The sequence below is a fragment of the Monodelphis domestica genome, chromosome 1 (assembly GCF_027887165.1).
Source record: "Monodelphis domestica isolate mMonDom1 chromosome 1, mMonDom1.pri, whole genome shotgun sequence".
In the NCBI taxonomy this organism is placed as follows: Eukaryota; Metazoa; Chordata; class Mammalia; order Didelphimorphia; family Didelphidae; genus Monodelphis; species Monodelphis domestica.
The window spans coordinates 557511520-557535746 of NC_077227.1; the positions used below are offsets into that span (position 1 = coordinate 557511520).

General features: G+C 39.1%; 1 protein-coding gene across 2 annotated transcripts; it reads left to right on the forward strand.

Moving 5' to 3' along the window:
* The first annotated feature begins 1434 nt into the window (after window positions 1-1434).
* Window positions 1435-18225, forward strand: CLN8 (CLN8 transmembrane ER and ERGIC protein). Of its 2 annotated transcripts, none has more exons than XM_001381450.4 (3): window positions 1435-1670; window positions 10350-11000; window positions 13248-18225. In XM_001381450.4, the coding sequence occupies exons 2-3, from the start codon at window positions 10458-10460 to the stop codon at window positions 13569-13571; spliced, it is 867 nt and encodes a 288-aa protein (XP_001381487.1). In that variant the 5' UTR covers window positions 1435-1670; window positions 10350-10457; the 3' UTR covers window positions 13572-18225. The 2 variants fall into 2 exon arrangements, with proteins under 2 accessions (XP_001381487.1, XP_056669378.1); XM_056813400.1 differs by lacking the exon at window positions 1435-1670 and adding an exon at window positions 9384-9817.
* Window positions 18226-24227: the final 6002 nt, after the last annotated feature.

Genomic DNA, 24227 nt, shown 5'->3' on the forward strand with positions numbered 1-24227 from the left:
TATGCTACCTACTTGACTTCAGATTGGGTTTATCTCCCACTGAAAGTGGATTGTCTATTGTCTGGTGAAGTAGGGCCTTCCCCCAGGGGGAAAACTCTCCTGTGACAAGGTCAAAACCTGGGGTTTCTACCTCTCAACCAAACAAACTGGGGACTTTTAGATTTCCACTTTGACACTTCTCAATTATAAAGTGGGAAAGACACTTGCACTGAGACAAGAGCTAAATAATAGCCCTAAAGTATTTACCCCACCTTAATAAAAATCTGTATAAATATAAATATTTCCTTAATAAAACATTTTGTAAATTCTAAACCTAAATAACTTCATTAATAAGAGCAAAAGCTAAATTTTGATTAGGATTAACTATGCCCCCGCCCAGAGGTTCTCCCTCGGGAACACACCCCCTCTCCCCAGTCTTAAGTTTTTCTTAACAGGTTTTGGGCTGCTTGCAAATAATTCCTCTAATTGCCCTCCCCCAGTGCCTCTTGTCATGGACTGCTAGGTAGCACAATGGGCAGCTGAATGGCACGGAGGATAGAGTGTCTGGTCCAGTGTTAGGAAGACGCATCTTCCTGAGTTTAAATTTGGCCTCCGAAATTGACTACTAGATGTGTGACCCAGACTAATCATTTAACTCTGTTTGCCTGGATTTCCTTATCTGTAAAATGAGTTGGAAGAGAAAATGTCTAACCACTCCAGCATCTTTGCCAAGAAAACTCCAAATGGGATCACAAAGAATCAGAGGAGACTGAAAAAAATGCATGCACAACAATGCTTCTTATCACCAGTTGATATGAATGAAGCATTTGCTTTTTTTAAAAACAGGATCCTGTTGCAGAGAAACTTGCATTGCCATCAAATAATATACCGTTGCTGCTGGAAACTTTCAATTCTCTTAATTAAAAACTGCTGCCTTAGTGGAGAGATCAGTGGAACCAGAAGATTCATGTTTTAATAGTAGTTGTGCCGCTGGTTACCTATGTAACTTCTCTGAGCCTCTATTTCCTTTTTGCAAAATGAAGGAGTTAAGGAAGAGCATATTGGAGTTGGACTCATGGGATCTTCAGTTGGGAGGGACTTTAGAGGCCATTCAGCCCACCCCTTTCATCACAAGACCTGGATTTTAACCTGAGCTTTGCCACTTACAAAAACTACGTGGTCTTCACGCAAATCAATTCTCTGCATTTGTTTATTTTTTGCTAAAATTAGGGGCTAAACTATAAGATTTCTAAGATCTTTTCTAACTGTCTACAGCTACTATCCTATGAGGTCAAAGGCGGCTTCCAGCTAGGATTATAGGATGGACACTGAATCCTTCAATTCCGCCTACTTTTCTCGGAACTCACATCTCTCTTCAACTGGACCATTTGGTACAGTCCAGATCTTCCCTCTTGTCCTCCCCCGCCCATATGCACAAATGGCCCGGGCTGGATTGGATCGGACGTCACGTGGGTGGAGCTAGCTCACGAGTGTCTGAGTTTCTGTGGCTCCTCCCTTGCCCCACGCCTCCGGGACGGGTGCGTAGGCGCTAGTGGAGAGACCGGTGGGGCTGCCGGGCCATCTGAGACGCGTGACCTTGCTAATCTAGATTCGAGAGCATTTGCTGGGTTTTCTGAGCCGAGCCTTTGGGCCCCAGGAGGGTTGCAGTGAATTGAGGCCTGCGGATCTGCGTGAGTAACCCCAAAAACAAGAGGAGGCGAGGGAGGGCTTATCCAAGATTGTGCAAAGGGCTTCTTAGATCGTGGAGTCCCGCCTCTAGAGCATAGAAATCTCCGGGGCTTCTCGCTTAAACTCGGTCCTGTTTTAAAGAAAACCATAGTCATTCTGCCCCGTCCCCTCTTTCGTATCCCTCCCCCCCCCCCCCATCTCGCTCCTAGGGGTGAATGGAAGAGCCGGAGAAGAGGAGCCCTCTTGGAACGTATCCTCCAGTCCTTCCTGCCTGGAATGTGGCTCTGAATCCAAGCCTGGCCTTTGCAAAGGAGATGAACCTCTCTATACCTTCTCTTTTGCCTGTCTCTTTGGGATCTCGAACCATTCTTTTTATGCATTTCTGAAGTGAATGGGTTACACTGGAATGCTAAGCAGTGAACGAGGCCCCATCCGTTCTATGATGTTTACAAAACCTTTTCCTGCCTCCTTTCCCTCACTCCCATCCCAGAATTAATTCGTGTTGCTTAGGGGGGATATTGCAATGAGAATGATTTCCTAGGCCTGGTGAGAGCTTTGACTCCTGGTTCCATATCTAGTCAGCTGCTTTCTCAGTATAAGCTACCTAAAAAATTTGATGCTCTCAGCAGCGGACAGGTTCCTTTTATAGCTGCCAAAATGGGGAAGGGGGTACTGGATTTATAGTTAGGACTTGGGATAATAAAAATCCAATGCCAGTTTTGCCAGTTACTATTGAGCTTGAGCAAGACACTCTCCCTCTCCAACCCTCGGTTTCCTTGCCAGTGAAATTAGGGGATTTGACTAAAATCTGTACTGTCTGTGAGCCCTTTCCAATTTTGAATACAATTTAACAAGTCACCTACCTACTGTGTTTGAGGCTCTGTGGCAGATATTGACTTATAAGATGAAAAAAATGATCAGAATCTAAGAATTTTGGGGAAATGATCTATACATCTGCAGATACATTGGGAGCAAAAGGGGGATCTCTGCAAATTGAGAAAATTTGAGGTTTGTTGCTGCCCCCCATTTCTAATTGTTTTGAGTGTAAACCTCAAGTCCTTTGCTTTAGAAGATGATTCTTGAAGACTTTGGCTCTGGAGCACATCTACCAAAGTTAGAAGTGCCATGAATATCACTGAAGATCATCCCCAAATCAGAAAAGTACATGACTAAGTTTTTCACTGTGGGATGGTAGATTTAAGTTGGAGAGGGAAAGCTAAACAATATTGAATCCAAACCCCTTAATTTATAGATGAGTAAACTGAAAGACTCAACATGAAATGGTTTAAGATTCTACAGCTAGTGAGCTGAGATTTGAATCATAAGTCTTCCAATTATAAATTAAGTGCTCTTTTCCCCTCTAGTACAGCACTTTTCAAGTCCTGAATTTTTCTTGTGTGTGGCCAAAGTCAGTTCATCTCCTGGAAATTAATTAAGAGTCTTTTCCTAAGAAACCTGTTTCCTACCTCCTTGTAATAGAGAGAATCCTGACTTGAAGATCTCTAGACTTTCTAATGTCCAGGCTATTCAGCTTCTTTCATTTGTGATGTGGAATGATAGTATAATAGATTTAGACCTCAAGGGAACTTCTCAGTCAAACATTTATTATGTGCCAGAGAGACTATGTTATGCATGGGTATGTAAGATTTAAATAGGTTATACAAAGACAAAACTGAAGCAGTTCTTACTTAGGAGATAATTTATGTTCCATAGGAATAGGCAACATGTACATACAATTATATAAAAAATTAAAGGGCAACTAGATGACATAGTAATTAAAGCATCAAGCCAGTAGTCCCGAGGACCTGCATTCAGATGTAGCCTTAGACACTTTCTGACTGTGTGACCTTGAGCTCATCACTCAACCCCATTTGCCTAGCCCATGTCCCTTCTGCCTTAGAGTTCTTAGAAAGACAGAAAGGGGTTTTTAAAAAGAAGTTAATACACAGTAATTTGAAGGGCAGCTAGGTGGCACATTAGATAGAACATGGATCTTCAGGTCAGGAAACTCATTGGAGTTCAGATCTGGCCTCAACTACTTACTATTTGTGTGTGACCCTGGGCAATTTAACCCTGTTTGCCTCAGTTCCTCACCTGAAATGAACTAGAGAAAGAAACTCCTACCTTTGCCAAGAAAACCCAAACAGGGTCACAAAGAGATAGATATGACTATACAACAACAACAAATTTAAAGGGAATGAACAAAAGCCTCAAAAAGAAGGGGTTTACATTTTAACTTTATTTTGAAGAGATTTTTGCAAGTTGGAAATAAGGAATGTATGCCATGCCAGACTGACAGATGAGGAAACTTGAGTTGAGTAGGATGTCTGAGATCTTGCAGGCAATAATTGGGAGATTGAAATTGGGTCTTCTGATTTCATTACACATTTGTTTCACCTTTCTGGATTTCAGTAAATCATAGGTTGGTAGAGCTGAACAGAATCTTGATAATCCATTTCCTTTTTAGGTGAGGAAACAATCCCAGAGAAATGAAGTCATTTTCTCATACATCTAATCTAGTTAATAGAATGTAATATAAAGAAAAGCTTTTAGGGTCAGAAGACCTGGGTTTAAATCCTAATGGTAGCATTTTAGCTGTGTACCCAAAGACAAATCATTAAACTCTATGAGGCTCCACTTCTTTACCTGTAAAATGGGCATGAATAGCAGTCTGGAATAATAGCTAGAAGGTTACTCTTGAGATTAAGTTTTGTCCCAGAAACATGACTATATGACTGGTCAAGTCACTTAACCTCTTGGAGAGGAAACTAATATTATAATTTGCAGAGATGTTGATTTCCTTTGAATCAGGAGTTTCTTCATCTACTAGTTCCTCTGCTAGTGAAACTAGGTAAAGTACCTTGTTCACTCTTCCTAATGCATTCTTGATGTATAATATATTGTTTTAGTATCCGAATTTTTTCTGCTATCCATCCTGATAGGATATCTAGCACATGTCATCAGGTGCTTAATAAATGCTGAATAAATTCTGATGTATGATAATATAGAATCCAACACTTGAAGCTTTTGAAATCAGACAGTTCACCAGCATTTGTTAGGCATTGGGGATACAAAAAGAAAAATGAAAATTGTGCCTGCCATCCAATACATTATATTCTAATGTACCTTCTATACTACAGCCTTGTGAGAAAATTAGGGCTGGAAATAGTTTACCCATTTTAAAGATGAGGAAACTGAAGACAGCCAATATGCTAAATGGTTTTGAACTCAACTTCAAGGTTAGAGCACTTTCTACCATTGTATTGCTTTAGCCTATCAGGCAGCCAGCTACTCTAAGCCAAACCTCCCTTAAACTTGAGTTTTACCCAAGAAGTGATAAGGATTGAATAAATCCATATCTGGAGAACCATGCTAATAATAAGCAAGTGTTCTTGATAGATACTTAACATGTACTTTCTAAACTTCTTATAAGTTAATTTTCAAGTGTTCCTGAAGATGTGTAAATATACTAGAGGTAATAGAATATGAATGACTTAATCCAATATGTTTGTTCAGATGGTGAAATAACTGACCTTTCTTCTTGGCATTGGGAAAAAAAAACCTATGTGTTTTGGGTTAAAATATTGAAGCCATAAAATCTAGGATTAAAAAAAGGCCCAGAAAGATGAAGCTTTTCTTGTTTATTTCTCTAATGTAGACGTTAAACTGTTCAACAGATTTAGGGGAGTCATTAGATTTGAGAGCCAGAAAGGTTACTTATAATTGAGAAGATAGGAAAATAGATCATTGTCATCCACTGAAGAGGAACAAATCAATACTTAAAACATTAATTACCTACTATATACCAACTCTGTACTAAGCTGATACTCATAAGACCACATCTTTGCATCTAAAATGTCTGTACTTTTAAGTGACTCATTGCAATTATCACTAGCCCCTTTGACTAGGCTTCCTAATAACCATAGAATTAGGTTGGTTTCTTTCACATTTAAAGAACCTTCAAGCACATTCTAATTATATAGTCACAGAATTCCTTTCTGATCATAATCACTATCATTCTATCTCTCCCAGTGATTTTTCCTTTAATTTACTATTTACCCAATTGTGACCTCCAATCCTTCCAGCCCTTAGTGCTTGCTCAGGCTGTAAAAGACAGCTAGGTGTTACAGTGGAACAGGCCTGAAATTAGGAAGACTCATCTTCCTGAGTTCTAATTTGACCACAAAGACTTACTAGGCAAACCATGTAACCCTGTTTGCCTCAATTCCTCATCTCTCAATGAGCTGGAGAAGGAAATGGCAAACCATGTCTGCCAAGAATATCACACGTGAGGATCACAACCAGACAGCAACAAAGCTCTGTAACTCCTGCTCCTGACTTGATTTTCCTCTCCTCTAGATCTACCTGTATTTCTTCTCTCAGAGAACCATTCCTTATAAGAAATCTTTTTTAAAGAATAAGAAAGTTAAACAAAACCAGTCTGATTTTGTATAGTGTTCATAGCAGCCTTTTAAATTACTGTGTATCATCTTTTTTTTAAATCCAGCACCCCCAGACATCAGTTCTTCTATCTATCTACTGAAAAACCTACCTGCCCTTTAATCAACATAATCTCTTAATTTATTTTGTGGTTAATGCTCTTTCACCTTACATTGTTGTATATTAATTGTGCATGTTTATGGATTCACTTTAAAACCACACACTGAAAAGTAGAGGCTTCCTAACTGTGTGACCCTGGGCAAGTCACTTAACCCCAATTGCCTAGCCTTACCAATCTTCTGCCTTGGGACAGATAGTATCAACTGGAAGACAGAAGGTAAGGTAAGGGTTTAAAAAAAAGATTATTTTAACGCAGTAACCTTTGATATCTTAACCATGTAGCCAAGTACACACATATACATATATATATATAATGAGAAGACTTTCCACCTGAATAAAATTGAGTATATTGGAAAGAGCACTAAACTGAGACTCAGGGGTCACAGAATCAATTCTTGGTATTTGTAACTTGGACCAATATAAGAAATATTTATTAAGCACTTATTTGCTCTGAAATCTTTTAGTGGGTCTTGGGAAGGATACAAAGTATAGATAAGACAGCCTGGTGTAACAAAATAGTTAAGCAACATTTCTGAGTATAGGTTTTGTTTTGTTGAGACCTGATTTTTCTCAGGGCCCTGAATGCATATCAAATCACCTTGAACTTTATATTCTTATTGCAAGAGTCACATCATTTGCATAAATCAGAGGCAGTGCCAAATAATTCCTGGCTCCAAAACCAACACTCTTATACCTTGCTGTTTTTATTTCACTATCAGAATCCCTTTTTAATGTTGGAAAAATTTAGACAACTCTCAACTTGACAGGAAGTTGTATTCTTTGTAACCTTTAAGAAAATACAGGAAGACAAAAAGCTTGTGAGTTCAGTAATACTTTTAACTTGTCTATTTTGTTAATCATAATAGTTTCTACTTCCATTTGAAAAATATTGATTTGTACATGGAAAAACATTATTCACTTTCCAGAAGGCTTTGGTACTTATTGAATGCAAGTAATTTTATGAGGCTTCTGGGGCTTTTGTGCAGTTCTGTGAGGTGGATTTCTGATCTTTCTTTTTTTTTAAACCCTTACCTTCCATCTTAGAGTCAATACTGTATTGGCTCCAAGGCAGTGGTAAGGGCTAGGTAATATGGGTTAACTGACTTTCCCAGGGTCACACAGCTGGGAAGTGTCTGAGGCCAGATTTGAACTTAGGACCTCCTGTCTCCGAGCCTGGCTCTCAATCCACTGAGCCACCCAGCTGTCCCCTTCTAATGAAATTTCAACAACCTTCTATCTACTTCCACTATCAACTTGTGTTAATATTTAGATTTCAATTTCAACAACTACTTTCACCAACATAATGTGGAAAAGGCATCAAATACTTTATAGCTTTATCAGGCAGTAGGCAGAACAACTGAAAGCCCAGAAGTTAGCCAGAGGCTTCTTTTGGAAGATGAATTTTAAAGAATTGTTACATGAATTCTTTAAGCTGTCATTTTCTTTTGATACCAATTGGGAATTCAGCATTATCAATATCCAGAAAAACATTTTGTAATCCAAGACTTTTTTGACTCAGTAGTGGTGTAGATAATTACTTTGCTATACTTTGAGACTTTGCAAGTGTTCGTTTATGTCACTTCTTTCTGTTGATAGTGTCATTTCAGATGTATTTTTAAAATCTTTGTCAAGATACAAAAATAATTCTTAGTTGGATTGATTTAATCATTGAACTATCTTTCTAATTTATTTTATCCTGAAATTAAATTTATTTCTAGCCTTTCTGTAAAGACTTTGTTTGAATTGGTTTGAGGCTGAAACTATAAGGTAAGTATGTAAATCTAGTTAACTAGGAAAACACATATAGGGTTCCCTCTGAGTATTTCTGAAGGGGAAATCACAGGAGTGCTAAATAGAGCTATTGGAGAGTTAATATATACTTTGCAGTAGCAGCTAAAAGTGATTTGTTTAAAATATGGAAACTGTTAGGTGACATCATGAATATAAAGTGATAGAATTTTTGTTGTTCATTCATTTCAGTCACATCCAATATTTTGTGATGCCATTTGGGGTTTTCTTGGCAAAGATACTGGAATGGTTTACCATTTCCTTTTCCAACTCACTTTATACAGATAAAGAACTGAGGCATGTGGGTTAACTTAACTTGCTCAGTCACACAGCTGTTAAGTGTCTGAGACCAGAGTTGAACTCTGGTCTTCCTTAACACCTTACCTGCCCAACCTTAGATCTGAGGATTTAAAAAATGGAGTCTGTGAACTTCTTCCCCCCACTATTTTGATAGTGATTTCAATAAAACAACTATTTTATAATTCTTTAAGGATTTCATACTCTCTCCTAAGTTACCAATGATCCTTAAGTGCCTCATCCTTTTTGATCTCTTTTTAGGCTTTGACACAATCAATCACCCTTCTCTCCCCAATACCCTATATAAGTTTTCCTTCTCAACCTCCTTTTCTGGATCTTCATATTATAATACCTGCTAACTTAGGTTGTCCCCTAAGGTTTGCTGTAGGCCCTCTTCTCCCTCCATATAATTTCTCTTATTCTTATCATGGATTCAATTATCTCCAGTTCTGTCTGTCTTGTCTGTCTGTCTGTCTGTCTGTCTGTCTGTCTCTCTCATTATTCTTTACTCCCCTTCATGCATACTACCCAGAGACTGGTTTCCTTCCTGGAACAAGACACTCCATCCCTAGACACTTTAGTGCATTATTCTAGGCTGATTTCTATTCCTAGAATAAGCTCCCTTATTTGTGCTTTTTGGCTCCCTGGATTCTTTTAAAACTCTTACGTCCAACCTTCCAGAAACGTTTCCCTATCCCTTTAATCCTAGTGCCTTCTCTTTGAGTCTATTCCCAATTCATCCTGTATATATCTTGGTGTATCAGTGTTCACATGTTTTCTCTCACTTGAAATGTGAGCTCCTTGAGAGCAGGGACTATCTTTGCCTTTCTTTGTATTGTATTGGAGGCAACTTGGTGGTACAATAGATAAGAGTACTGAACTTGCAGTCAAGAAGGCCTGAGTTCACATTCCACCTCAGATACATGTTAGCTGACCCTGGGCTATTCAATCTCTCAGCCTCAGTTTCCTGATCTCAAAAATGAGAATAATATAGCACCTACCTCAGAGGGTTATGAGGTCAAAATGAGAACACATATCACTTTTGTAAGATTTAGAATTGGTTTGACTAAATATAAGAATTAAAATAATTGAATTGTGGTTGCTGTTTATAAGAATACTTCAGTCAAAACGACAGTAAGAAATATAGGAAATATAGGAAAGAGGTAGAAAAATCACCTAGGTACAGATACCCTAAATCCTAATCCTAATGCCTCCAGACTGAGAATGTAGATCTGAAAGCCAGTCTCACCAGAATACAAAGACCTAATTAGGAAGTCAAAATTAGAAGAGCAAGGAGATGCAGAAAAACCCACTGAGATCCTTCAGTGCACAGGAGGCTGAGACTCCCTTACCTAAGGGGAGACAGACAGACAGACAGAGACAGAGAGGTCTCAATCATCTTGATCTTGCCCTTTTATACTCCTTTTCCCACATCACTTCCTCTCCCACTTCACAGGAACCAATCACAGCCTCCCAATTCACCTAATGGCGGACATCCTTTCTAGTAAGTGACTTGTGACCTGTCTTGCCTAGTGACCTACCAAGAGCTAAGTAGGGGCACTTCAAATTCTTGATTGATTAAATTAAAGTTTGCTGATTGATTACATTAAAAATAAACAAAGTGAGTTCAAGTCTTCACACTTTAGCAAACTTTAAAGTGATTAATAAAAGCTAGCTATTATTATTGTTGTATCCCCAGTGCTTTGCACAGTGCTGGGCATATAGTAAGCAAATACTTGTTTCCTTCCTTAGTTCTCTTATAAGCCCTTGCCTAAAAGTTTATAGAATCATGAGAAGAACTTTGAGGTCAAGGATTGTCTGACTTCTCTGTTTTTATCTCCAATACTTAATGTTCATTTAGAGATCAGTTCTCAACTAGTTAGGCATAAAATGGAACTCACCTGTATGGTAACATAATTTTACATTCCTTATTATTAAACATTATGATATTTTAATGTCACATGTAAGCACAGTAATACTATGTTCCAGAATCTACTTGGTTCATTTTAGTGAACTATTTTTTCTTTTTTTTCCAGATTAAAGAAAGCCATATGAGGACCCTGGAAGATAGAAAAGGAGGCATTGGCACTAGACTAAAAAGTAGTTGGACTGTATAAGACACTACTAGAACTTAAAGGAGAAAAATGAATCTTGAAAATGACAGTACAGCATCTAAAAACATATTTGATATGGACTATGCTTCATGGAAAATCCGTTTCGTATTAGTGGTGGCTGGTTTTTTCTTCTACCTGGGTGTCTTTGTAGTTTGCCATCAGCTCTCTTCCTGCCTTAATGCCACCTATAGATCTCTGGTAGCCAAGGAAAAAGTCTTCTGGAATCTTGCTGCCACCCGAGCAGTTTTTGGAATTCAGAGTTCAACTGCTGGTCTATGGGCTTTGCTTGTAGATCCTGTTCTTTCTGCTGATAAAGCACTTTCCCAGCAGAACTGGTGCTGGTTTAATATTGCTACTGCAACTGGCTTCTTTTTCTTTGAAAATGCTGCTGTTCATGTGTCAAATTTGGCTTTTCGGACATTTGACATGTTCTTAGTAGTCCATCATCTCTTTGCCTTTCTTGGATTTCTTGGACTATTGACCAATCTCAAAGCTGGACACTATCTAGCCATGACAACACTGCTACTAGAGATGAGCACTCCTTTTACCTGCATCTCCTGGATGCTTTTAAAGGTAAGTTGAAAACATATTTATACTACCTATGGATATTGGGACAAGAATGAAGGGCACCGAAAGGATATTTTAAGAGAGGTGGTAATTACAGAATTTGACATTTTTATGCTATACACATACAAGAACCTTTAAAGCAGTGGTTCTCAACCTTTCTAATGCTGTGACCCCGCAATACAGTTCCTCATGTTGCGGTGACCCCAAACCAAAAAATTATTTTGGTGGCTACTTCAAAACTGTAATTTTGCTACAGTTATGATTCGGAATGTAAATACCTGATGTGCATTATGTATTCTCAGTGCTACAAATTGAGAGGTTGAGAACCGCTGCTTTAAAGGAAGAGACTGTAGTGTTATCCCTTATCCTTTAGATGAGGAAACAAAGTCAAGAGTTTTAAGTGGCTTACACATTTGGGGTCAGGTCTTGGGCTTCAGTCTTCGTTCCAACACTTATGAAATGAATGACAGTGGAATAGTCACATCACATCTCTAAATTTTAGTTTTTTCTCATTTGTAAGGATTAATGTGAGAAAGACGCTTTATAAAGCTTAAAACATTATGTAAATTTTGTTCTAAGTGCTTTCATTGTGGTTTAGACTCTAGGATCCTCAAGAGAACAGGGTATTTAGCAGTGTGTTCACTGCCTTTTTTTTTTTCTTAAAAAAAAGCATCACCTACTATCTTAGAATCCATCGGGACTATTGGTTCTAAGGCAGAAGAGCAGTAAGGGCTAGGCAATTGGGACTAAGTTACTTGTCCAGGGTCACACAGCTCAGAAGTGTCTGAGGCCAGATTTGAATCTATGACTGCCTCGCTCTCTGTCTACTGAGCCAGCTGTTTGATTCCATTTTATTTAAATCTATACCTACAATCCTAGGAGAAGAGCAAACCAAAATGAAAGACTACAAGAGTAGAAACCAAAAAATGTTACGAGTAGGAAGGACATAACCCGAGTTAGAATGTGCATTTAAATACAGATTTAGCTACTTTACTGCATTTGTTGGTTTGGACATCAAAGTTTCTTCATTTGTAAAATGAAAGGATTATTTTAGATTTTCTTAAATTTTCTTCCAGCTCTAAATTCAGTATGACTTGGGATCATGAAATAATAGAAGCCCTGGAAAATAATGGGGATAGACTACAGAACATCTGTCTCTTCCAATTCTAAATCTTTTGTTTGAGACCCCCAAACTCTGCCACACACACTCATCCATTGAGAGGAGAATAATTGATTGCTGTTATTTTTATGATAAAGTTCATTAACTTCTGGTTAAATAACTTAATTTGGCTATCTTTCCTGTTTTCTACTTTTAATAGAATTCTTATTACCATGTTAAAAAAAATACACAGTATGGTTATAAAATGGATCTTAATTGTTCCTATATTTGTCATGGTGTTTATTTTGTGATTACTCTAGAAGTGGAAAGGACTTTAGAGTTCTTTGATTCAACTCCCTCCTTTCACCAGAACAGAAATGGGGAAATTAAGTGATTTGCTCAAGCCTCATAGGTATCAGGCTTGCAAATTAAACTAACATGCAGATGATTTATAATCAAAGAATTCCAGAGATGAAAGGTTCTTTAGTCTTTTGTGTTTAGGTCACTCCATGTTTTAAGCTTATTATACATTCTCCTTTATCAAATATAAAGAATTCAGGGGCAAGGGGCCAGCTTGGTGGCTCAGTAGATTGAGAACCAGGTCCAGAGATGAAGGTCTTGGGTCACTTCTAGCTTCAGAAACTTCCTAGCTGTGTGACCCTCGGGCAAGTCACTTGACCCCCATTGCCTAGCCCTTACCTCTCTTCTACCATGGAATCAATACACTGTATTAATACTAAGATGGAAGATAAGGGTTTAGAAAAAAAAAAGGGCATTCTATCTGTTTAGAATAGACAAATTCTCCATTCTCTTCTCTTGTCCTGTAAATTCCTGTCTCCTTGAATAAACAAGCTGACCTTTTTTAAGACTCCTTCCTGGATGTGGATGTATCCCTTGCCCTTCTCCCTAGCTTCAGCACCATGCAAGTCAGCTCTACTAAGATTTGTATTTTTACTGTGTTTCTACTGTTTCAGACTTTACTGTATTTCTAATGTTTCAGACTTATTTGTGTGCATGTTGTATTCCCCTAGCTTGCAAAGCACTTGAGTCCTTAACAAATGAAAAATAGAATTAATTTTAAATTTATAGTGAAAAAAATGTGTTAAAGACAGCATAATATTGAAATAGTTTCACTTTCTTTTGATTTCTTATAGGCCGGCTGGGCTGATTGTCTGTTCTGGAAGGTAAATCAGTGGCTGATGATCCACATGTTTCACGGACGCATGTTTTTGGCTTACCATATGTGGTGGGTATGTTTTTGCCACTGGGACAACCTAATCAACAGTCTGGCTCTTCCACACTTTGCACTTTTCCTGGTTGGCCTGGCCCTCCTTACCTTAATTATTAATCCATACTGGACACACAAAAAGACTCAGCAGTTGCTCAATCCAGTGGATTGGAACTTTGTGCAGCCGGGGCCAAAGAACAGTCAGCCTGTAAAAGTGAATGGCCAAACCCTTCAAAGGAAGAGGCAGTAATTTTGCCAGAACAACTAAATACCTACCAAGAACTGGAAACAAAGTGGGACAGATGCATACTGTGTGAAAATCTTTTTAAAATCACTAACCAGCTGATGAAAGGGTGTTTGCTTTGATTTTTGTATCTTCTTGGTGTTCATTTTGAAGTAGCCACAAAGTATTTTGATTTTGGTTTTTAAACTCCAGTTTGCTTTAATAGGTGGATTTTGCCTCCATAATAGCAAGTACTTTTGACTTTCAGTGTTCAGGCAGTAAACTTTACCCATGTTGGGTTCATTAATGTAGCATTAAAAACATGAGTCACGGATCAAATTTCAAGTTCTTCACAGATTTGTCTGTTTATATTAGGAACTCTCGAAATTGCAGGTTAACTTTGAATCAGCATTTATTTTTGGTTCTTGTTTTCAAAGATTTGTCTCTTTCTGTAAGGAACTCTCAAATGTGGGTAACTTTAAATCAGTATTTTCTGTTCCTGTTTTCATACAGTAATGCGATTTGTAACCCTGTTTAAAAGGAGTTATATTTTAAACGCCACATGTGCAACAGTGTCACCTAGTGGCAGAATGATAGGGGAACCAACTGATTCTTCGAGGTTCAAGAGATCATGGAGAGAAATAATGATCCTTGAAATGAAGGAAATTTGTGAAACTGGAATTTCAGAGGAAACCTTCAAAAGAACTCTGAGGGGTGAAACCCTTCTGATTCATATATTTTAGCTATGAATTTGTACCCAAAAGCAAGGACTGGTAATTGTCATAATTGTTCATATAAAATGTTCCATATAATATTCTTCGGGACACAAAGTATCTTTTGTTGTTGTGGTTTTAACAGTATATTCCTTTAGGTGAATCCCACAAATGAGGACCAAACTCAGTAGTTAATGTTATAAATTCATTAACTTCTATATTTTTCTACAAGGCATCTGTTTCTATTCTATTTATATGAAGGTTTTATTTTTTGTTTGCATTAAATACTCAGTAATTACTTTTTGGAAAACAATGATGATGCTAAAAGTATTTGATTTCCCTGAGGGTTTGGGTTTTGTTTTTTTTTTTGAAGATTGTGATATCAAGGCTGTCTGTCAAAATTGTCAAAATGTTAGATGCTTTAATTTTAGTAAAAATATACAAAAAGCACTAATGTACTAAAAGTTAATTCTGGTTTATACTGATTTAAATGTTCATAGTATGGGTACATGGGGACTGGATCTGTGATTTCATTCATCTAGTGAACTCTTTACTAATGTGGTACAGAACCTTCTCTACAATTTATTGTCCTTGAGAATAACACATCATTGAGGTCCCCCTAATCATTATTGTCAGAGGCAGGACTTGCCCACATCTTCCTATGACTTAGACTAGCTCTCTGTCCATGTTGCCATGATGCCTCTCTCTTCCCTTATACTTTTTTAAATGATATTTTAACAGCTAAGTTCAATACCTTCATAATAAAAGAAGCCTTTGCTTTCTTGCTGAATTTTATTTCTGCTTCAGTACTGAAGGAATCTATTATGTCAGGAGAAGAATTCTTCCACTGAAGCAAGTAAGTGGTATAGTACATAGCACAGGAGGCCTGAAGTCAGGAAGATACCTCACATACTTTACTAGCAGTATGACCTTGGGCAAGTCACTTAACCTCTGGCTGCCTCCATTTCTTCACCTACAAAATAGGGATAAAAATGGCATTTACTTCCCAGGATTGTTGTCAGGATGAGATATTATTTGTTAAGCAATTATAAACCTTAACATACTACACAGCATTTCTGCAGCATGTTAAGGTTTATAAATATAAATTCTATTCTCTTTGGAAAAACACTAATTAGTTAGTCTTAATCCATATGATGCTGTGTGTTTCTAAACTTAGCTTGGTTGATCTTGAGATAAAACAAAACTACCCCAAACTTTGACTTTTCAGCATGTTCAGATGTGCCAGAGCTGGTGTTCCACTAACATAGTATTTGAGAATGGAGGGTCATTCTGATTATTGAGAGGGAATGGAGAATGAATTATTGTTAGAAAAGAAATTTTAAAATTCTATGTGTATTTTTCTTGATCCAGGGAGTGAATCTGGTTCTGACGGCATCCCTGATCTACTTATTAGGTATAGATTTCATTTATATTATATTCTTAGGGATTGTGTCAAGGACTCGACCACATTTTGCTTTACACAAACTCGTAAGTCTTCCCACATTTTTGCATAACTGTCTGTTCTCTTTGTCTGGCATTATTTTTTAATATTTAAAAATTCAAATCAAAAAATTCAGAATTATTTAAGTAAGTGGCTTCTCAGGCATTTTATTGTTTTGTAGGTTTCATTTTCTCTGTAGTCAGTTTTTGTTGAAAAGCATTTTCACAATGTTGCATCATAATAAAGTTAAGCAAGAAGATATCTTAAAACAATTTCAATCTGCAATGTAATTTTACATGACTAAATAAAACTGGGTAAGAGTATACTAATTGCCTCTTAAAGGTATTTCAAAATATGGAAGTTACTGGTGATCATTTAGGTCAATTTATATTAAACTTATTGATACCTTTATTTTAATGATTTAAGGTTTTAAAATCCAGAGATCATGTTAATATCTTTAAAATACAGTTCACTAACTGCCTACTCCTCAAATGACTTGAATATTTTCTGTGCAATGTATCCTTTGCTGTGCAGTCGCTAATACTATTAGCTTTTCTTTCAAAAACAGGAAAGTTCGACTTGCATTAGCGGAACCAAAGTGGAATCCCAGTTCATTTATAACAATAAATTAACCTGGCTATTTATCATAAAGCTTTAATTGTGGATATTTTATTTCTTCAAGATACAAATATGTGATCATTCTTGAGTAACTACAAAACTTTGTTTGCTCTGCAGTTTTATCCTAATTTTATTTGAGTAAATACAACATGGATCTTTGAAGAATAATAATAAAAGTTGTGATCAGAAAAATTCATAATATGAAAAGGACTGGTCAAGTGGTGAGAATGAAGAGCATCAGGTGGATGGCTGGTCTAGCTGTTTCACTGATATTTGATAATAGAGAGGAAGATCTTCAACATCTATGGTGAACTTTTGGAAGGTCATAGACAGGAGTTGCATATTTGTGAATGGTTTGCAACTTGTATCATTCAAGGGAACATTCAAACTGATGAGGTCACAAATCCACTAGATTTTCTTTTGAGGACTTTAGTATCTCATTTTTATGTCTCTTTTTTTTTCCTTTTGTGCCCTTCATGCCCTGGCAGACTTGTTCAGTCAGTCAGTAACCATTTATTATGTATCTATGGTGTGCCAAGCACTGTTCTAAATGCTAGCACATGGTATACTGTTGAAATATAGAGGTACTGGGAAAACTACCCTCGATAGACAATGAAGTATACCTTTGAATTCCACCTTTTATATTTATTTATTGTCTTTGTGACCACAGACAGGACCTAATGAAACTGTTTACATAAAGAGCTAGTGTGGAGAAAGTTCTCTGTACATAAAAGTGTCTCAGAAATGTGAATAGTTATCAGTATTGGACATAAAGTTATAAACTGAGTGACTAGTCCACAGTCCCAATTTCTAAGATTCCTGCTGCTGTAAATGCTTTAATACGTCTATGGTTTTATTAATACTAATATTCTTTAATGCTTTAAGGTTTCTAAGTAGAATTCACAGGGGGCAGGTAAGTGGTCTAGAAATGGGCAGTCCTGGGTTCCAACATGGCCTCAAACACTTCCCAGCTGTGTGACCCTGGAAAAAGTCACTTAATCCCCTTTGCCTAGCCTTTATTGCTCTTCTTTGGAACCAATACGCAGTACTGATTCTAAGATGGAAGGTAAAGGTTATTATTAAAAATAAAGAAAAATTCCTTCCTAAAAACCTTCTAAAGTAGCCATTCAAGTCCTTTTCTCATTTTAATTGAGTTTCTTTTATTTTTAGTGATGATTGATAAAAGCAAGGAGCACAGGGATCTGGGACACTTATTAAGTGCTAGTTCCCTACACCTTTTACGGTCACTATCACTACCCTCTCCTCTTGTAATAAATAATTATAGTAGCCACTCCACCAACCCCCCCAAATACACATGTGGTAGTGTCTGAAAATGAATAGCTGATCCACTTTCACCTCTGAAAAGGTAGAAAGCATGATTCTTCATCATTCTTCTGGGATCATGATTAGTTATATAGATTATAGTTTTCTAATTTTTCATAGATGTTTTTCTTTGGAATTTAAAATATTGTATGTTTTACATACTCTTTCCCACAAGATAATGAAATCTTCAGAACAGTTGTCTTTGTATTCCATTATCTACCTCGCATAATACCTTTAGGAAACATAGCTACTTCGTTTCTAAGGTAGAATTTGAGCTCAGGCCTCTTCTGTCTCAAAGTACATATCTATACCAGCATGTCTTTCTACACTGTAAGAGCAGTGAACATTACTAGTGAAATACTAACTCTGAGATCCCCTTCCGTCTTAGATTTTATGATTTCTACAAAGGAAAATACTGCTTCATTGAGTTTATTTTTTATTTGTTTCTAGTATAAAATCAGGTGTATATTTTGCTGCTACCATATTTGGATTCTGGATATAGTCATGAAATCTTCAAGTAATATGTTTGGGTTTTTTTTCCCCCAAGCATGAATTTTAAATAAAATGGATAATGTTCTATCGAAAAGATTTTTGTCATTTTTCAGTTTCTGACTCCTCTTGACCTCATTTGGGGTTTTCTTGTCAAAAATAGTGAAGTGGTTTGCCATTTCCTTCTCCCACTCCTGCTAGATGACAAACTAAGACCAAAAGGATTAAATGACTTGCCCGGGGGGAGGGTGTGAGGCCAGATTTGAATTCAGGAAAATCAATCTTCCTGACTTAAGGTCTGGCACTTTATCCACTGAACCACCTAACTGCCTTATCAGAAAGGTAATAGTATTAAAAATATGAACAGTGTTCAAAATAATAACATTAAAACTTGGCTACCCTAAAAATAAATCACTAAGCACAGCCTCTGAAAGTAAAAATATAATAGGGAATCCCAAACTGGAATTATCATCATGTGTCAAACACAAAGAGCAGTCCCTGAAACTTAACATTTTTTTCCATCACTAACCTTAAACTTCAAGAGATAACTATAGTTATATATATATATATGTTATAGTAGTGGTAGTCTCTCGGAAGCCGAGAATGACTATTGTATTGTGCATTATCATCTATTGATGTACCCTCATGTGGCCTTGGAGTCCAAAGGCTGAGGCGCAGAGTTTGTGACACATGGGGCCTGGGATGCCAGTTGTTACGGGAGGTGCGGCTGTGGCCTGGTGTCGGCGTTCACACGCAGCGGCAAGACGTCGACGTCGCTCATCTTCAAAGGTGGCGGCGCCACGGTTAATGTGGGTTCGCCAGCTGCTTCTGTCAGAGGCAGCGAGTTCTAGTTGCTTTGGTGTGATGCCAGCCCACTTCAAGTTTGACTTTAGCTGATCCTTGAATCTTTTCTTTGGTCCTTGTTTCCTGAGTCCAGCTGACAGTTCACCATAGAATACCTGTCTTGGTATTCGCTGTGGGTCCATGCGGATGACGTGTCCAGACCATCGTAGCTGGGTTTGGAGGACCATGACTTCGATGCTGGTGGAGTTGGCTTTGTCGAGGACTTCCTGATTGGTGATTTGGTCCTGCCATCGGATCCTCATGATTGACCGGAGGGAGCGTTGGTGGAATTGCTCCAACTGCTTCATGTGCTTCCGGTACAGTGTTCATGTCTCACAACCGTACAGGAGCGAGCTGAGGACCACTGCGTTATACACTTTGAGCTTCGTCGTAGTGCTTACACTGCTGTGTTGGAGGATTTTGCAGTGCAGCCGCCCGAGTGCCTGGCTGGCCTTTTGGATCCTGGCATTGATCTCGTGGTCTAGGGATCCTTCATTGGTGATGGTGCTGCCCAGGTACTTGAAAGTGTTGACATTAGAAAGCTGTGTGCAGTCGATTGTAATGCACGGCTGGTTCATTGGCCTCCCTGGTGCAGGTTGGAACAGCACCTCTGTTTGCTGAGGCTGATAGTCAGGCCAAACAGTTTGGTTGCGGTGGAGAACCGAATGGTTAGGAGATGATTTTCTTGGTGGGCCATGAGAGCACAGTCATCTGCAAAGAGAGCTTCCAGAATGAGTCTCTCTGTTGTCTTTGTTTTTCAGTCAGGCGGCGAAGGTCAAATAGTGAGCTATCCAGTCGGTATTTGATGTAGACACCCAGGTCTAGATCCATCACAGCATGCTGTAATTAATACTTGGGTGAAAAATAGGTTGAATAGTACCGGAGCGAGGACACAGCCTTGTTTCATGCCATTGGAGATGTTGAAGCGATCAGAAGTCTCTCCACCAGATAGGACTTCCCCTGTCATGTCAACATGAAAGAGTTGGATCAGTTTGATGAATTTTGCTGGGCAACCGAGCTTGCTAGAGGATCACTCACAATGTGTCCCTGTTCACTGTGTCGAACGCCTTTGTCAGGTCTATGAAGACAATGTAAAGACTCAGGTTCTGCTCAAGGCATTATTCCTACATTTGCCTCACCGTGAAGACCATGTCGATGGTGCTGCAATCTGGTCAGAAGCCACATTGTGATTCAGGCAGGTTCTGCTCTGAAACAGATGACAGGAGTCTGTTGAGTATAACACAGGTGAGGATCTTTCTGGCAGTGGAGAGTAGTGAGATGCCTCTGTAGTTGTCACAGGCTGCTCATGAGCCTTTATTCTTGTATAGGGCTACGATGGAGGCATCTCTGAGTTCTGGGGGCATGTCTTCTTCTTCCCATATGCTGGTCAGTACAATGTGGAATGCCTGGAGCGCCTTTCCATTTAAGGCCTTGTACACCTCGGTTGGGATCCCGTCTTTACCGGGTGCCTTGCCTGCACTCATTTGTTGAATGGCTTCTTGGACTTCCTCTATTGAAGGAGGGACGTCAAGTTGTCCAATAAAGCGGTTTTGGGGGATCTGGTCAAGGGCACTTTGGTCGACTGAAGAGGGTCGGTTGAGAAACTGACTGAAGTGTTCTTTCCACCTGTTGCTGATGCCTTTTTTATCTTTTATGAGAGTGTCACCATCAGAGGATAGCAAGGGAGTGGTGATGGGTTTTAATGGCCCATAGACAGTGTTGAGGGCACTGAAAACTTGTTTGTAGTTTTTCATATCAGCAAAGCGCTGGATTTCTTCTGCCTTTTTTTCCCCACCATTGGTCTTGCATTTTTCTAATCTCACGCTGCGCTGTGGCTTGGAGAGACTTGAATCTGTCCTTTTTAGGAGCAGAGTTTGGGTTATTTTGCCACTCCATAAAGGCTTTGTTCTTGCTCAATAGGTCTTCATAGCAGTGTTGTTCTCGTCGAACCAGTCCTGGTGGTTGTGTTGTTTTGGGCCTAGGACTGCCTTTGATATTTCCTTCACTGCCTCTCTGAACTGTTTGAGCTTCCAGTGAGTGGTCCCTTGGCAGACAGCTTGTCGTCCAGGCAGGACTGGAATGTTTGCAAATAAGATGGATCTCTAAGGCGTCTCATGTTGTAAAATGCGTGAACTGTCTGGGCGCGTTTTGGATGGCGAGGCACAATGCGCATTTGAAGAGTTGCTCTGACCAATTGGTGGTCTGTTCAGCATTCAGCTCCTCTCATGGCTCTGGTGATCTTTACATCCTGGATGTCTCGCCGGCGTACAATGATATAGTCAATGAGATGCCAATGTTTTGATCGCGGGTGCATCCACATTGTTTTATATTTGTTCGCCATTCTGAACACAGTGTTTGTGATGGTGAGTTCGAACTCTGAGCATTTGCTGAGTAGCAGTAGGCCGTTGTTCATTTTGCCCACACCGTGTTTGCCGAGCACTCCTCTCCATCTTTCATGGTCCTGGCCAACTCGGGCGTTATGTCTCCCAGTAGTATCAGCTTGTCATTTGTGGGCACTGAGTGCAGGACAGTACTCAGGTCAGGGTAGAACTGCTCGATGGTCTCCTGTGCTGGTCAGTGTTGGGGCATATGTGCTGATGATTGTGGCATACTGGTCTTTGCTGAGAGGCAAATGGATCTTCATGAGCCTCTCGCTGATGCCCACAGGCAAGTATGGCAGCTGTTTGAGCAAACTGGTCTTGATGGCCAGGCTAACACCGTGGATTCTGTCTTCATTTGTGGCTCTACCTTTCCAGAAGAAGGTGTATCCAGTGGTGGGTTCGCTGAGTGATCCCTCTTCTGGTAAGCGTGTTTCACTTAAGGCTGCGATGTCGATGTTATATCGCGCCAGTTCTTTACCAATTAGAGCTGTTCTTCTCTCAGGTCTTGGGGTATTCTCTCTATCAAGTAATGTTCTGATGTTCCATGCTCCTAGTAGGAGTTGCTTTGTATTTTTCCTTTGATTTCGACCTCTTAAAGGGGATGACCCACCAGCCGTGGTGTGCTGACCGGGTGTTTGTAAGGCAGGCAATGTTTGGGACACCTTTTCTAGTCCCCTCCCTTGATTAGGGTGAGCAGTGCTGTCCTAGAGAGGGCTGCTCAGTCACCCAGGATGCTGCCGAACGTCCCTGCTGCCCACAGGGCCGAGTGACCACTGGTCCATGGGCCGCCTACGTGCAGGATCGTGACTACAACTGCCAGTGGTCACCTCCACCTGTTGCATCGTCACTCCCCCATCGCCTCAGGTCTTGAAGAGGGTGGACGGGGTTAGGATAGATAAGTGTGCACAAAGATACTTGTGTGTGAAAGAGATTTAAGTGGAAAAGAGATGTATGGGGTGCTCAGGGAGGGGTAGTATCTCTGGTATGGAGGGCTTGTCTTGCCCTCCTAGAGCAGCTCTCCAGCCTCTGACCCCCACCTGACACCCAGCTCTCACTTGTGGCTCCCAGTAGCTGCTAGCATGCGGCAGCGGCCACACCCTGGACAACGGCTTTGACAGGCCGGCTAAACCTTGTGAGGGTAGCCATCAGGTCATATATCCCTGGTGAACCAAGGCTTTGCTCCCCCAACATGTGAATACTGCTTCAGCAGAACAGACGGAAGAAACCAATAAGAAGGTTCAACAGCTGAGAGGGTGACGCAGGGAAGCACTGTGGAGTGCTTAGGGTGTGTTGGAGCACAAAAGACAACACGGCCATCCAATTCAGCTGAGGAAATCTCCAGACGTAACAATTTTTCATGCCACTGGACCCAGGCTTCCAACGCCGAGAGAGTGGGACTGTCTCTATATCGGCTTTTCCACTTAAATTTCTTTCACGCACAAGTATCTTTGTGCACAGAGATAACTAAAGTATGCTGGAAATAGCCACAGATTAGGGAGCATGAGAATTGCTTAAACCTTTTTGCTTAATAGATCCCTTTTACTATTTGGTAACCCTTCTCAGAATAATGTTTTTATTTTTAAATAAGGTATATTTTTTGGTAAATGCATAAGATTATAAAGCAAACCAATTGTTTTGGAATAATTAGTACAGTATTTTTTTAAGTTTCACAGATCCAAGGTTAGGTGATCTCTAGCCTTCCATTCCTAAAATTTAAGGACACTTTAAATGTTCAAGTAGAAAACCAATGCAATATGACTAATTAGAACTATTGGGGAAATGGGTAATGAAAAGAAGAAAAGAAATTTACTCTGAGGAAATAGGAATTAAAATAGTGAGCAATAAAGAAAATATCAAAGAGGGAAGATGGTTTCACATAGTTTGCAGGACTAAGTTATTATTAGTGTCTTTTTTTTTTAATATCATAGTTTCTTCCAATATCTTCCCCCTCCCAGAAAAACTTTTCAAAATAACAAATAGCATTTTTTTTGGTAGGCAATGGGAGTTAAGTGCCCAGGGTCACACAGTCCAAGGCCAGATTTGAATCTAGGACCTCCCATCTCCAGGCCTGGCTCTCAACCCACTGAGCTCCCCAGCTGACCCCAACAAATAGCATTTTTAAAGATAAAAAAAGGAAAAAGCATAATTGATTGATACAGAGAAAAAGCTTGAAAATGTGCAATGTGTGACACTTGTCGACCTATCTCAGCAAAGAAATAGTCATTAGAATGGGATTTCCCTTTCTGTTACTGCCTCTAAGATTTTCTTATAACATAGAGATGGAATAGAATTTGACTATTATGTTGAAAGCCAAATGGAGCCTAGTGAAATGGTCAAATGAGAATTAAAAGTTCAGATTAAAGTTGCTTTTAAGCAAGCCAAATTGAATCCTTGTTTTGGAGCAAATTAACTTCCAAAGCTATGGCCGGCATCTCACTAAAAACCAAAAGCAGCACATACAGACACAGGTCTGAATTCTCCAAGGGGAGACACACACACACACATTTAATTTGATTGTTTATTTTCTGCTTCATTCTCTGGTCATTTTAGCTTGTCAATAGGGATTGCTTTAAATACAAGAGAAAATAAGCCACATTTGGAATTTCATTTTACCTTAAAAGTAACTAAGAGGGGGCAGCTGGGTAGGTCAGTAGATTGAGAGCCAGGCCTAGACAGGAAGACCTGGGTTCAAATGTGACCAATACACAGTATTGATTCTAAGATGGAAGGTAAGGGTTAAAAAAAAAAGTAACAGATAAGATCTAGTTTTCTGACAGCAAAATTTTTTTGTGCTTAGCCAATAATCATCCCTTTGAGAAAATTTCTGAATGATACCTTCCCCTTTCATATAATTTTATAAACTACTTGTATTCTA

What these genes read in the sequence shown, in the direction of transcription:
- CLN8 (XM_001381450.4), top strand. Translation starts at nt 10,458, where the DNA reads ATGAATCTTGAAAATGACAGTACAGCATCTAAAAACATATTTGATATG. An exon ending in TCTCCTGGATGCTTTTAAAG is followed by an intron (nt 11,001 to 13,247) that starts GTAAGTTGAAAA and finishes GATTTCTTATAG; the next exon opens with GCCGGCTGGGCTGATTGTCT.